At 48.4% G+C, this 12730-nt stretch overlaps 1 protein-coding gene across 1 annotated transcript in view; it reads left to right on the top strand.

Annotated features, from left to right (window-relative positions):
• The first annotated feature begins 4680 nt into the window (after positions 1-4680).
• Cph (BCL11 transcription factor chronophage) overlaps positions 4681-12730 on the top strand; it is a 38831-nt gene continuing 30781 nt past the window's right edge. The window contains exon 1 of the mRNA XM_076783921.1: positions 4681-5855. Within this exon, the coding sequence (XP_076640036.1) occupies positions 5819-5855 (37 nt within the window). The 5' untranslated portion in view covers positions 4681-5818. The remainder of the gene's footprint in view (positions 5856-12730) is intronic.

Genomic DNA, 12730 nt, shown 5'->3' with positions numbered 1-12730 from the left:
AACAGTTAATTCTCAAATTAAAATGTTAAAGAAAATAGATTTGAATAGGCTTCGTAAATTTTAATGAGGTTACAAAGGTAACTACGAGAACTTTTAAGTTGTCTAAAACCAAAGTTTTGGTCTCGTAGACAACTTTAGGATTTTAGACTGGTAGTCAACGTGTTAAGACGTTGAGAGAAATAAGGTTGAATAGAGTTTGTGAATTTTAACAAGGCTACGAAATTAAGTAGCGAAACAAATTTTAACAATGGTCTGAAATCGAAATTTTACTTTTGCAGAATATTATACGGTTTTGATCTGGCAGTGAACGCGTTAAAGAAAGATCCAATTTTTTCGATCGTAAGACGCCCTGTAATCATTTTCATCGATGACTATATACGGTGTAGTTTTATTTATAAAAATATTCTACTCGACGATTCGATCGCTTTCGTATCGTTCTCAGAGAAGAAAACGTAGCAACTAGAATATTATAACGGCGCGACGCGATTACGGTCACGGCACGGCACAATTAAACTGGATTTATAAGGAAAGGTGCACGAAAAATAATAACACGTTTATCTTAATTGAAGTCTCGACCCGAAATCGTCCGTTTAAACAACCGTCCTGCATTTGTACGAAGAATATTATAATTTAAACGTGATAAATATACGAAAACGGGAATCCTGAAACAGATATTTAAAGAACGATAAAAACAATGTATTCTCGAGCAGTAAAAAGTACACTATAGTAGATACTTGTCTACCGAATTATTTTTATAATCCATTATACGATGCATTAATTTTGAATTTCTTCCCCTGAACGCTATACAAAAGTCGTGGGACAGAAAATAGCGGAAATAAGTCGTTTTCTTTTAATCTGAAATTAGCTGGCAGCTCGTTTGAGCGTTCGAGAGGCCAGGATGGAAATATCGGTAACCTTAACGCGAGAAACAGAACGAGCTCGTGTGCGAGGTATCGCGAGAAAGCTCGACGGAAATGCGATGTTCACAGTCCGTGCACGACGCGGCGCGGCCAGGCCCAGACACGGTGTCGTTTCACAGATTGGTCGAGATATCTGGGACAGGTCCGGGGAACACTGTCCAGGACCCAGGAATCTGTAGCAGGACCAGCGACAGATAATTCCGTCGGTTAGTCGAAAGTCACTTCAGATCCTTCGGTGAGAAACGCCGCGGACAGGACAGCCCCCAGGCCTGGGAAACGTTTTCGGCACTCGTGGCCCTCCCTCCCCCGTTTCTCGAGCCGAAGGAAAGCAGAAAAAGGCCCAGCCCCACCCTGGAGGCCAAATTAAAGGGCGCTGGTCGACGCAATTAGAAATTTAACGATCCATCGCCATTAACGCTACTGAAATTTATCTGATAAAAATTGCTACTTAAAGTTTTAAGAAATGAATAATTCTGAAGCGTCGAAAATAATAATCCAGAGTAAAATGTTAAACTTGCATCGATCGAATAGCTTTGCTATTATTTGAAACACCGTCGTTTTTTTTAAGGGGTCTGTTAAAGAGTTTGGAAAACACATCCGGACAAACGATAAAATCCAGGATAATGCGAGGCTCTGTCCGTTGGCTGGCGATCGTCGCCGTCCTCGTCGCTCGTCGGGATCGCGCGTTCGATTCGTCTCCCTCTCGGTTGTCTTTCTGTCTCAGGATCTCGATCCTTGGGCGAGTAATCCCGTGGAAAGATCCGCGTCGCGGGTATCGATCCCACCGTGGATGAAGGGTTTAGTCACGGAATAATTAATGTGAGAGAGCAGGTATCTCCTTGCGTACACTCGTCTACTCCACTTTCTCTGCGATTCGACGGTGTACGTGTTTACGGGAAGTTCGAAGGGGACGAGCGTGCATCGGTAATCGCTCCCGTGAATCCATAGCGTCGCTTCGCCTAGTGACGAATACCACGAGATCATTGTTCGCGCGAATATAGTCATAGGTAGGATGCCACCGGCTCGGATCTAAACGGTCCGTTTTAAAAGTCGAATGAGCGCCCGGTATAATTCTCTCCATGTTTTCGTCGCACGGTCAATGGGCTGTTTTGAATCTCTCCGTTTCGGTGACGATTCTCCGCGATGAATTAAGGATGACGCGAGAAATCACGAGCCTCCTTTTCCATTAATAGATCGAGAAGGAAACATTTTCTTTCGTGGAAAGATGGAAATGTCAAAATTCAAGACACCGAGTACGAAATCTGGAAATCATAGATAAAAAAAATGTCGCCTCGAACGATTAACATTCCAACGCTATCGTTTCGGTTTTCAGTAACGCGGAGTAACTGTCGTACGACTCGAGCAAAACATATAATTAATACGCCAAAACAAGATACAATTACTACGAGCACAATCTTTAACGAGTTGCGTGAAAGACACGTTAACCCTGCATTGCATAATTTACCCAATTAGGAATCTAATAAAAACAATCCTTGTAAAGTTTCGCTGAGAAAATTTTGTGGGATTTGCGCATTATGGGGAGATCTAATAGCTCTGCTGGTTCGCTCATTTACTGTCTGATTGGAGTATTAATTAATTCATGGACGCACAACTAACCGGAGGAATAATTCCTGTTTTGAGAGATAAAATAACATTCATACAATAGATGGTTAAAATACACGAGCAGCCCTTTAAGTACTAATTGCTTATTATCTGAAGTATATTTCGAATTTTAGTTCGGAGTCTTAATTACGATCGATGTCGGCGATACGGAATGCAGACGTGATAAACTGTTTATTAGTTCGATGTTTTCGACCGATTATTTATGGGTTACGATAATCTACGTTGAAAGGAAAGTATATATAAATTATGGGGTCGATCTACGGGACAAAAAGAATTACTCGCGGAGCGTAATAAGAGGTCGTACTAGGCTACAGATAAAAAATAATGCACAAATTTGCAGAGAATTACGTTTCGTATTCTTTTGAAATTTTGACAGTCTTCGTTGCAAACTGTCGTCGAATCGAATGCTAGCGCCCGTATGCAACGCGAGACTACAAATAAACTCGTCACTTCGAAACTGCTCTCGATAAACGTACCTCGAAGCACCGCGAAAGTGATCGTCGGTCGCGTAAATCGCGGCGCAATATTTATACAGCAAAAACCGAAAACGAAAGGAAATAGAAAACGTCGCGACGAGCGTCCGAGCGGGCAAGGATACCCAAAGAAATTTAGAGGAGGCGACCCGGGTAACGCGAGTATAACAAATGTGACACCGATCGTCAACAAAAGCCTGGCGCCGGTCCAAGCTGCCTTAACACGCATAGAAATTACCTCGGGGTAATTTAAACGCCTGACCAGCGTTAATCGTATCGTCGCCCCCTGAAAACTAACGGCCTGTGTATTTCGAAAACTCTCGATTCCCCTCCCCGTTCCGCCACGGCAACCTGGGAACCGTTAAAACAGCGTTTGGAAATGGAGGGACCGAGGATGTCGGAAATCCTAAAAACGCGGTCAAAAAGTGTGCTTTTTTTCATTAAATATAAATCGAGATCTTCGAAATAGCGTTTAGCTGTTGGGTTAGGTCCGCGGTTAAGTTATTGATCTTCCCTAGCATGAGATGGTAACGAACATTGGGTCCGTGCTCAGAGAAACGATCGACCGAATCAGGGTTAATTATCTGGATCACACTTTGCTGGATAACGAATAATAGAAACTGCAGATTTTGTATCCGATTTAAATTATACGTATTACGGAGTGGATATTTTATGTCGAGTCGTATGGGAGGCTTATTTCAAATGGAATAAATCATCTATCAGCGAGTGCAGGATTTTTGCAATGGAACAAAACCGCTAATCTCTCCTTCCTTTTAACCCTTTTACATTCATGACCGAGTCTGACTGCTTTGAAAAACGATTTAAGGGATGACAATATTTGTTTTCCTTCAAATTATACGTCAGATACAACATCGTAATTAACAGAAACCGCATTTTCATATGGCTTAGAAACAGATCCAATATAGAGAACTGATTATTCTTGGTTAGCCCGAAAAATATGAACGGTACGGGGTTAAAAACCCCGCAACCCCCCACTCTTGCACGCGATTCAAATTAAACTACACATCCTTTACGAGCGTATTGCTCTTGAATTCTTGAGTCGATGGTTGATAACAGCTTCCTGATCTACGTTCGGCGAGAGTAACAATTATTCGTTACCTTGGGACCGAACGTCGCGGATACGAACCGACAGCGATGCTCGCGTTCCGTTCGACGGTATCCCGGTTGGAGGAAAAAAGCGAGAACAGCGAGGGGTGAAAAAAACGCGGCGCGACTACCCCTTGGTGTGATGAAAGAAGAGGATCGCGGTGCGTCGTCCGACGGACACTCTCCTGGAGCCACGAGACTCGCGACGCAGCCTGGACAGAGAAGAATGATCGAGCTGGGCAGAGGAGCGGAGGGAGCGAGAGATCGAGGGAGAGGTCGCGGGGGGAGGACTAACGCGGTTGTAGGACTCGCAAGACCGAGCGTGTACGTGCACGATGAGAGAAGGGAGACCGAGAGAGGCGAGCAGATGCCTGCGGACTGAGAGAGAGAGGCGTCGGGCCACCGAGAGCGTCGAGCGCCGTTGCCGCGACCGAGAGAGAGGGGGATCGCGTTACCCCCACCACGGGGGTGAAAACTACCCCGAGAGCGCGTGGGGTGTCCGGCCTCGGCGCCGAGCCGAACCGAGCGCGTCCGAAGCGAGCGCAGTGCCCGACACACCAGGTCCCGCACGGCACGACTAGGCGCACCGTCCGGCACAGTCCACTCAGAGATACGACCCATGCTGGACCATCGTCGCTCTGGTCCACGCCGGCATCAGGCATCCAGCATCCTCCGCGCGTCAGGCCGCACGAGACACCACCACCAGGCCGTAGAGGACGAGCAGGACACGCGACTCAGTCCCGGTTACGCGTCGCGAGACACCGGAACAAAGAGGGACCAGCGTCGGCGACGGTCCGCGGAGACACTTGGCGGTGCCGAGACGCGTGTCGCGATACCAAAGGACCTTGTTTTTGTTTTCGTTCGCGTTACTTTGACGTCTGTTTGTTCCGGTGAGTGAGAGAGACCGAGGCCCAGTGACGAACGGTCGGAATGATCGTAACTCGGCCGTGACTCGACGCGACGGGCAACCAAAAGTGATCGGTTTACCAAGAGATTCGTTCCCGTTTTCGGTGGTGACCCGTGTGCTGTGAGAACGAGCGGGAATAATAAATAAGGCGCGTTCGGCACCTGTGCGGCACGCGGCGGGCGTTCCGTCTGTCCGCGAGGGAATCGGTATCGGTATCAGGTGTGTCGTATGCGCGCCGCGAACCGCGTCCTCCCGTCCGGCTCTCGCGATCACGCGGAGCAGACCGCCGGTCGAGGAACATGAGGACGCGCGCCAGTTGACGAAGAGGCGCGACCCGGCCGACTGTCAGTTCCGTCAATCGTCGCGGCCAGGTGCGCGAGGGACGATCGGACGCGACAGATAAAGGACCAGGGGGCCGACAGGGCGCGAGAAGCCAACAGTGCGTCGAACAGGGGGGGTCCGGTGTAACCCAGTAACTGAAATACCGCGAGCCCAGTGAAGTTTATCAAGGTGGAAACAGGTGAAACGACGGATGGACTCGTTCCTCAGAGGCGGAGGTGAGGGGGAGGAGGAGGGCTGAAGCGTGACGATCTTCCCTCGTTTCCCCGAAGGAGAAGACGCTTTTCCTTCCACCGTGGTCGTCCTCGCCTCCCGTGGAAGGAAAAGTTTACAGACACGAGGGAAACGCGAGCACGACGACCGCCGCGAAACGACCCCTTCCGTCCTGGACCGCCGAGGAAAACGCATTTCCAGACGTGCTAAGCGCCGCGAACACCGAGAACGTCACCATGAGGATCAAAATGCCCGCGGTCAGGATCGCGCAAGGTGAGTGCCAGACAACCGAACGCCGACGGAACCGAGTATCATTATTTTTGGATTCCGCGCCGTCGACGAGACCCGGCCGCGCGCGCTCAGCTGAACTTGAAAAGTAGAGCGAAACTTTTCGCACGCGAACGCGTCCCTCGAAACTGTTCCCCGACGATCGACGAACTTTTGCTAAACGCGACGTTCCGCGTATAAGGGGGGTTCGATCGTTGGAATTCACTCGCGCGGCGTTCGAAACGCAGGGAGTTCCGTTCGTCGATCTCTCGCGGGCGCATTGTTCTTTCGAGAACATGACGTATTCACTCGGGAATTCTTAATGCCACGTTCGTACGACAGTCGCGTTTGCAACGGGAATATCAGCGTCGACGCTCGAAAACGAGGATCGAGTTTCAAGATAAAAAGGCGCGCGGGTTGCGTGAAAGTTTAAACGGCTCGGCGAATGATCGAGGAAATTGCGTTTGAATTCCAGAGGATCCGAGAGAATTAACTGTAAAGTCGGATAATAGCGCGCGAGGAGGATCGATCGCGCCGAAAGATATTTAAAAGGCCTTGACTCTCGCGTAAACGATCGTCGTTAAATCCTCTGGAGTCTGAGAGCAGTTATCTTCGATCCCGAGCCCTCCGGATCGTGCCCTTAACCCAGTCGCGTAGACGGTAAATCCAGCCTGGATGGATCGAGGAAATCTCGTCGCGTTTTCTTCCCGCCGCAACCTGTCGCCCCGCGTCGGAGGGTCGCGTGGCCGCGCCGGGAAGAAAATAAAAGAGGCGCGCGGACGTCTCGAAGGCGACGCGGAATGACGCGAAGGAGCAGCGGGCGGAGGAAGAAGGGGCCGAAGGAAAGAGAAAGGGAAAGAAGGAATGAATGAAACGGGAAGGATCCCGACGGGGGGGGCGGCGGGAAAACCGGGCCAACGTCTTGGAGGGACTCGTCGACGGTTGAATTTTTAATTAGTACCCCGACGAGGCCCCCCCACCCGCGCTCATCGGGGGTAGAAAAAGACGAGCAAGGTGGCGGCCAAGGCGGAGGTGGAGAAAGAAGAGCGCAGCGGGGTGGGCAAGAAGGTGGGGCGGCATTGTCATGCGCGCGTTTTTCACAGACTTTTCCACCCCCGACGGTTCCACGCCACCATCCCCCGCGTCGCCTCGAGCCTCGAGCACCCCCTCGCCCCCCACGGAGAGCAGCGGCGGCGGCGGCGACGGCGGCTCCGTTTTCTTAATTACAACTGCGATATTCTTTAGTTCGCGCGATGACGCCGCCGCGAAAAGATACCGGAATATTTCTCCACCGATTAACCCCGACGTTACGTTCGACGGGGACGCGACCTCCGCGACGGTCTGTCGATCGATCGGTGATCTCGATCGGTCAGTGGTCGATCGTACGGAGGAGGCATCGACCGTCGCGAACCTCGAATCGCGAGACGACCGGAAACGGCTTTAAAGCTCGGTGGTCGTGACTCGTGTCTCGCGCGGGGGTTGACGATCTTTGTCGGCGATCTCTGTCAGTGTCCGTAGAGTGGTCCTGGTTGAACAGCAAGATTCTGTGAAGGTTGAACGCCGGCGCACGCATGTCTAGTACGAGGAGTAACGGAAACCGCTCGCGGAATCGCGGCGCGACGCTCGTCGAACGTTGACGAATGGGATCGGTGGTCGGACCGATCGAGATATGTAGCGTACGAGATAGTTTCGAGAAGAATCGAAGGATCTGCCGTCGCGTTTCGAGCGTGACGCGAGAACACTCGTTTTTACTCTGAGAGTGTACACCCTCGAAATAATTCGCGTACGATTCGAGAAACTTTGCCCCGATTTTCACGCTTGTCGAAGTAAACTCAAAAGTGGCATAGAATTTCCAGAAATCCAGATTCCGTATCGATACTTCCGGATTTAACGAGAAAAATTGCCATTCCGTACGCTAATGGGTCGAGAGCTATCTGTCTGAAATATTCGCTCGTCTCCGAACCCCGGCATGATCGGTGTCTTCCCCAAACGACCAACGTCTGTCAGTGTCAGAGAGTGGTCCAGGTCGAACAGTAAGATTCTGCTAAAGGTTGAACGCCGGCGCACGCATGTCTGCCACGAAGTTGGAATCCGAAAACCGCTTCGCGGAGTCGTCGACGTGTCTCGCCGGCGTAAAACTCGTCGCACGCTGATGAACGATCGGCTTTCAGCGGGATTTATGCTCATAATTTGCACACGGCATTGCGGGTCGTCGATCCAGACGTCGCGTATTCGATAATTTCGAAAATTCCAGGACCCTCTTCCCCATTGTCCGTTCAGGTTCAAAGTGCCACGGTAAACACGAAGTTTATTTCGTTGGTCGTTGGACTTTAACAGGACTTTATACGATCGTAAGAACGGAGGCAGATTCGACTTATCCGACGGAAGAGCGATCGGAGAAATAACTTTAATTTATATTTATTTCTAGAACGTGTAATGGTTCGTAGAGTTTGAATATGACCTAACGTCCTCGTCGCGAACGTGTACAGAAAGAAAATGTAAATTGAGAAGTCCTATCCTAAATTACTTTGCAATATCATATTTAATTCGTATTAAAAGTTAGAAAAATGAATTATATTTGGAGTTTGTCACTCTTTTTGAGAATCGTAGGCTGTAACGGGTTTATGGTAACAACGATATATTCCTGCGGTTCCTTTTAATAGGACGCGTCTTCCTTTGCGCTCGTTTCTAGAGAGCGTTGATTGTATTCCCTCTCGAAATGACTCCGGGAGAGTTGGACGTCGAGAAACTTCGGGCTGTCGTTCAAACGGACGTTGAGGGAATTTAAGGGAGCGCGGCTCGATTTTGGCGACACGAGGCTTTAAATTTCTGTTTGGAAATGTGGATTATATCCACTTCCCAGAAACGAACATACGTCTCCTGTTTACATCGCGATTATCTACCTTCTCGCCCGTCCTACATATGTACGTGTGACGAAGTAAATAGATCGCGCGTTTGCCCGGCCGTCAAACGGCAAATACCTCTCCGCACAATTACCTCTCGATTTATGGTTACGATTTCGACAGGAGCGCGGATTTCGGCTCTTCGATCTCGGACTTGGACGCCTTCGGAACGAATTTCGTCGACGACGACGCGTGGGAGTCGCGAGCGCGCGGACGTTTTGAAAAAACAAAACTTGAAACGATTAAATTTAGGTGAAAACATTCGTGAGATTTCTTTCTGTTTCTTTCCTTATTTACGACAGCTTTACGAACGATAAATTCATTTGATCCATTTGATAAACTTATTTGTAAATTAACAGAGACAGGAAAATTACCTTACCAACGAGCGTCGTACGGTTATTTGGAGCGAAAAATTTCGAATTGTAAATCAAAGATTCCAGAACGGAGACGCGTAATAATGTCAGCGTAATTAGTTTACGTCTTGTTCCGTGCTTCGATCGTATTTACAGGAAATTAATGTTGTCGAATTCAATAAACGACGTTGCCCGATAAACGAGGCCGCGAAGGAAACGTTGGAAAAATTGAATGAAACGAACGTCGAATGTTCACCCGGTCGTCATATTCATCGAACCGCCATTTATTAAAACGTTTGCATCGAAGAAGGATACCTTGGGTACATTTTGTTATTATTTTACCCCGTTGGCAAGTATAAAAGATTACAATTATCCGCGATGCTGACGCGCCCTTGTAATTAAAGCGTATTTAAATTTTAATTATTGTTTACGGCGTACGTTCGAAGAATATTTTAAATAACGTTCGACTGGTAACTAATATTTACTAGCAAATTAAAAGAATATTCCCTTTGCAGCGTCGAAATATAATTATATGTACTTGGACTCCGAACAATTCCGATACGAGCGTATCTCGAATAACAAAAAAAAAAATTCTCAGCAACGCTCATAATGGTTTTTAATTAAGAATAAGTTTCCACGCCGGCTCGTGCACGCTCGTTCCTCCTGGATACGAATTTTTTTCACACGTCGACGATCAACGATCGAATTTAATATCAGTCGCGATGTAACGATTCCTTATCTGGATAAGCAAATTCCCAATTAAGATACGAATCGTGCTTCGCGTGTACGCGCTAACGCGATGACGTTTCTGTCCGAGGAATGTCGAAACAGCTGCTGTTCGAACACAAAACGGCATTGAATCGAACGAAATATTAACAACAGACCGAGCGGAATAAAGTGTCGAACGACTTGCCTCCGACACACGCTAATTGTCGCTCCGCGGAGCGAGGAAACAACATGGAGAAGAGAAGGGAGCCTTGAGAAGGTCCGCGACGTTGATCAATTATTCGTTTATCTTCCTGGACAATGTACGATCGCGTGTTTCGTGTGGAGAACAAATACGGAGGATCTTTAGAATACTACTTTGGACGCAAGAAATTTTTTAGAGACGTTAAACGAGCATAAAGGGAACAACGCGATTCAGCGATAATTAAAGCATCTCTAATTAAGAAGAAAAAATAATTTTTTTAAAACTCCAGGCGTTCGAAGCCTGACAGCAGCGAGCACAATAATTTTGTATACGTTTGGGCCACTTTGCGCTTCGTCTGTTCTATTTAGGAATTTTCGGTGGTGTCTGGAGGCGTCGCGACGAGCGAAAAGGGAAATTTATCGTCGGTAGTCGCGCAAAAGCAATTTTATCAGCCGCGTCGAAAGCGTGACTCGTTAATTGACGCAATTACGCCCGCATAGCAGGACACCTAGCGTCGCGGCGTCCTGCAAAGCCTCCCTGGGAGCCACGGTATCGGGCCGGGGCACTCTCGAGGACGTTATTTAGCAAACAAAGCTGAGTTTTACGCGCCCTTGTCGGCACGTGCGCGGCATATGCGCGTTTTCTATGCCCGCGCGCGTTAAACATTGTCTTTGACGCGGCCCGTCGGAAGCCCTTCTTCGTCTTTCAGCGATCTTCTTCTCCCCCCCTTTCCTCCGCCAACCCCGCGTTTCTCGCCAACTCACCACCCTTTTTCGTCCTCGTTCTTATCCCGCGAACCACGGTTCTTTTTCTCTCTCATCCGCGTCCGACGCGCCCCTGGCCCCGGCAAAAAACTACTTTGATTTGATTTCTCAGATTAACCTTTCGGGGCGTCGGGCGTCGGGCGCGTGGCGAACCCTTCTCTCCTCCGACTCTCTCTCCCTCTCCTTTTGTCCTGCAAGTTCACGGTGTCCTCCGGTGTGCCTCTCCTATCTGTTTCGGAGGCAGCACGTGGCCAGGTAAGAACTCTCGGCCGATCGTGCACCGAGGAACCCGACTTTTCGTCCCGGAAGCACGCGAGCCGCGCAAAAAGTCTTCGCGACACGAGCCTCCGCTAATAGGTGCCACGTTCTTGACGATTTTTCGCCAAACTCTTACCCAGACAACGATATCAAGCTACAGATAAAAGATAAACGACTATTTGTCCGGTTACTCGATGACAAAAATAAAGATTGGATCGGTGGCTTTTCGCTGCTTCAGAGTTTAGTAAAAGCTTCCTTAGTTAATATAAAATACTAGTTTATGCGTAGATTGCCTATAAAAATTCAGTTTGTCATATATTTAAGACTAAAATGCTGTTACTGATAACGAATTCAACGAAGGGATAAATTCTAGATACAATTTGAAGCCATCGTAACGCCAAATCCGAAGAAAATAAAGCAGAAAAGAATGAATTTTGTCTACGTCTTCCGCAACATTCCCACCACCGTGGTCAAGAATTTTACATAAAATCGAATTGCAGGAAGAGTATATTGAAAATGGCCTGCAGATCCACGACCAACATCCGAAGAACGTCATACTCCATTATTCCACAGGCATAATGGAGCGAGACTCCTCTCTCCACCGCATAATTCATCACCCGATTCATTGTATTATAGACATCGAGGGTTATAGAGATTAATTTGCTTAATGAAATAAATTGAATAGATCAATTTCTTGTGTTTCTGATTCCGTATCGTCCATCCTGAGCAAATATCTATGATTTTCAAGGGGTTAAAAATATTATAAATATTCTTTAAACGAAAGACTTCTATCTCCCCAAGACAATCCACCATCAAATATTTATTACCGTCACAATTTGCGAATTGTAAAAACCAGTTTGGTCCATAGAAAGCAAGTAACTTCTCTAAGTATAAATATTCCTTAAACGAAGGGTTGCTATCTTCCAAGACACAGTCCACTGTCCACTCTATTCATTGGACAGCTTGCAGATTGCGAGAATCGGTTAAATGGACGAGGACAAATAACTCGCGCCCTCCTAAGGGCGACCTACCCTCGAGCAGCCTGGAGGAATGGTCCGGAAAGAGTCGAAACGCTCGACGTCTCGTCACGGGGAGTCCCTGTTGCCTCCGCGCGGATTAGTTCATAAATAACGGGAATGTTTACGAGTAATCGATCGACTCTCGAACCTCGGGGAAGATAGATGGCGCCACCTGGCGTCGTACGACGCCGCGTCGACGCTCCGCTACTGGATAGAGAAAGAATGCTCCATCCGCGTGCGGTTTAAACTTCGCCGCTGAGTAAACATCACGGCGACGCGGCCATTTAGGCTCTCCGTGGCCGCGTTCCGCGCCGTCCGATGTCGTTTGAAAATAGTTGCCTGATAAGATAAGAAGCAGAAACGCTCGAGTTCCAGCCGACGTCGTTTCCCGTTATTTCTGGACCCGGGCGACTTAATAACCAGCGATCGCGTAATTCTTTGCGCAGAGTACACACTGGTCCGTGGCGAGAGACGTCGAAGGCAGAAGTAATTAAATCCATTACCAGGAAGAAACGACGGGTCCGTGGAGTAGAAATTAATTAGCCATCCGGCCGGGGGCTTTCCTTAAATCCTCGTCCTTAGCCGCCAGGACAGACGATGTCGATACAGCCTCTCCCGTCTCGCTATCTTTCCCGAACTCCCGGGCTGTATATCGTCCGTCCAATCTGCCGTTG

This window comes from Colletes latitarsis, chromosome 2 (assembly GCF_051014445.1).
Source record: "Colletes latitarsis isolate SP2378_abdomen chromosome 2, iyColLati1, whole genome shotgun sequence".
NCBI classification, from domain to species: Eukaryota; Metazoa; Arthropoda; class Insecta; order Hymenoptera; family Colletidae; genus Colletes; species Colletes latitarsis.
This window is presented reverse-complemented; position numbering and strand designations above follow the sequence as displayed.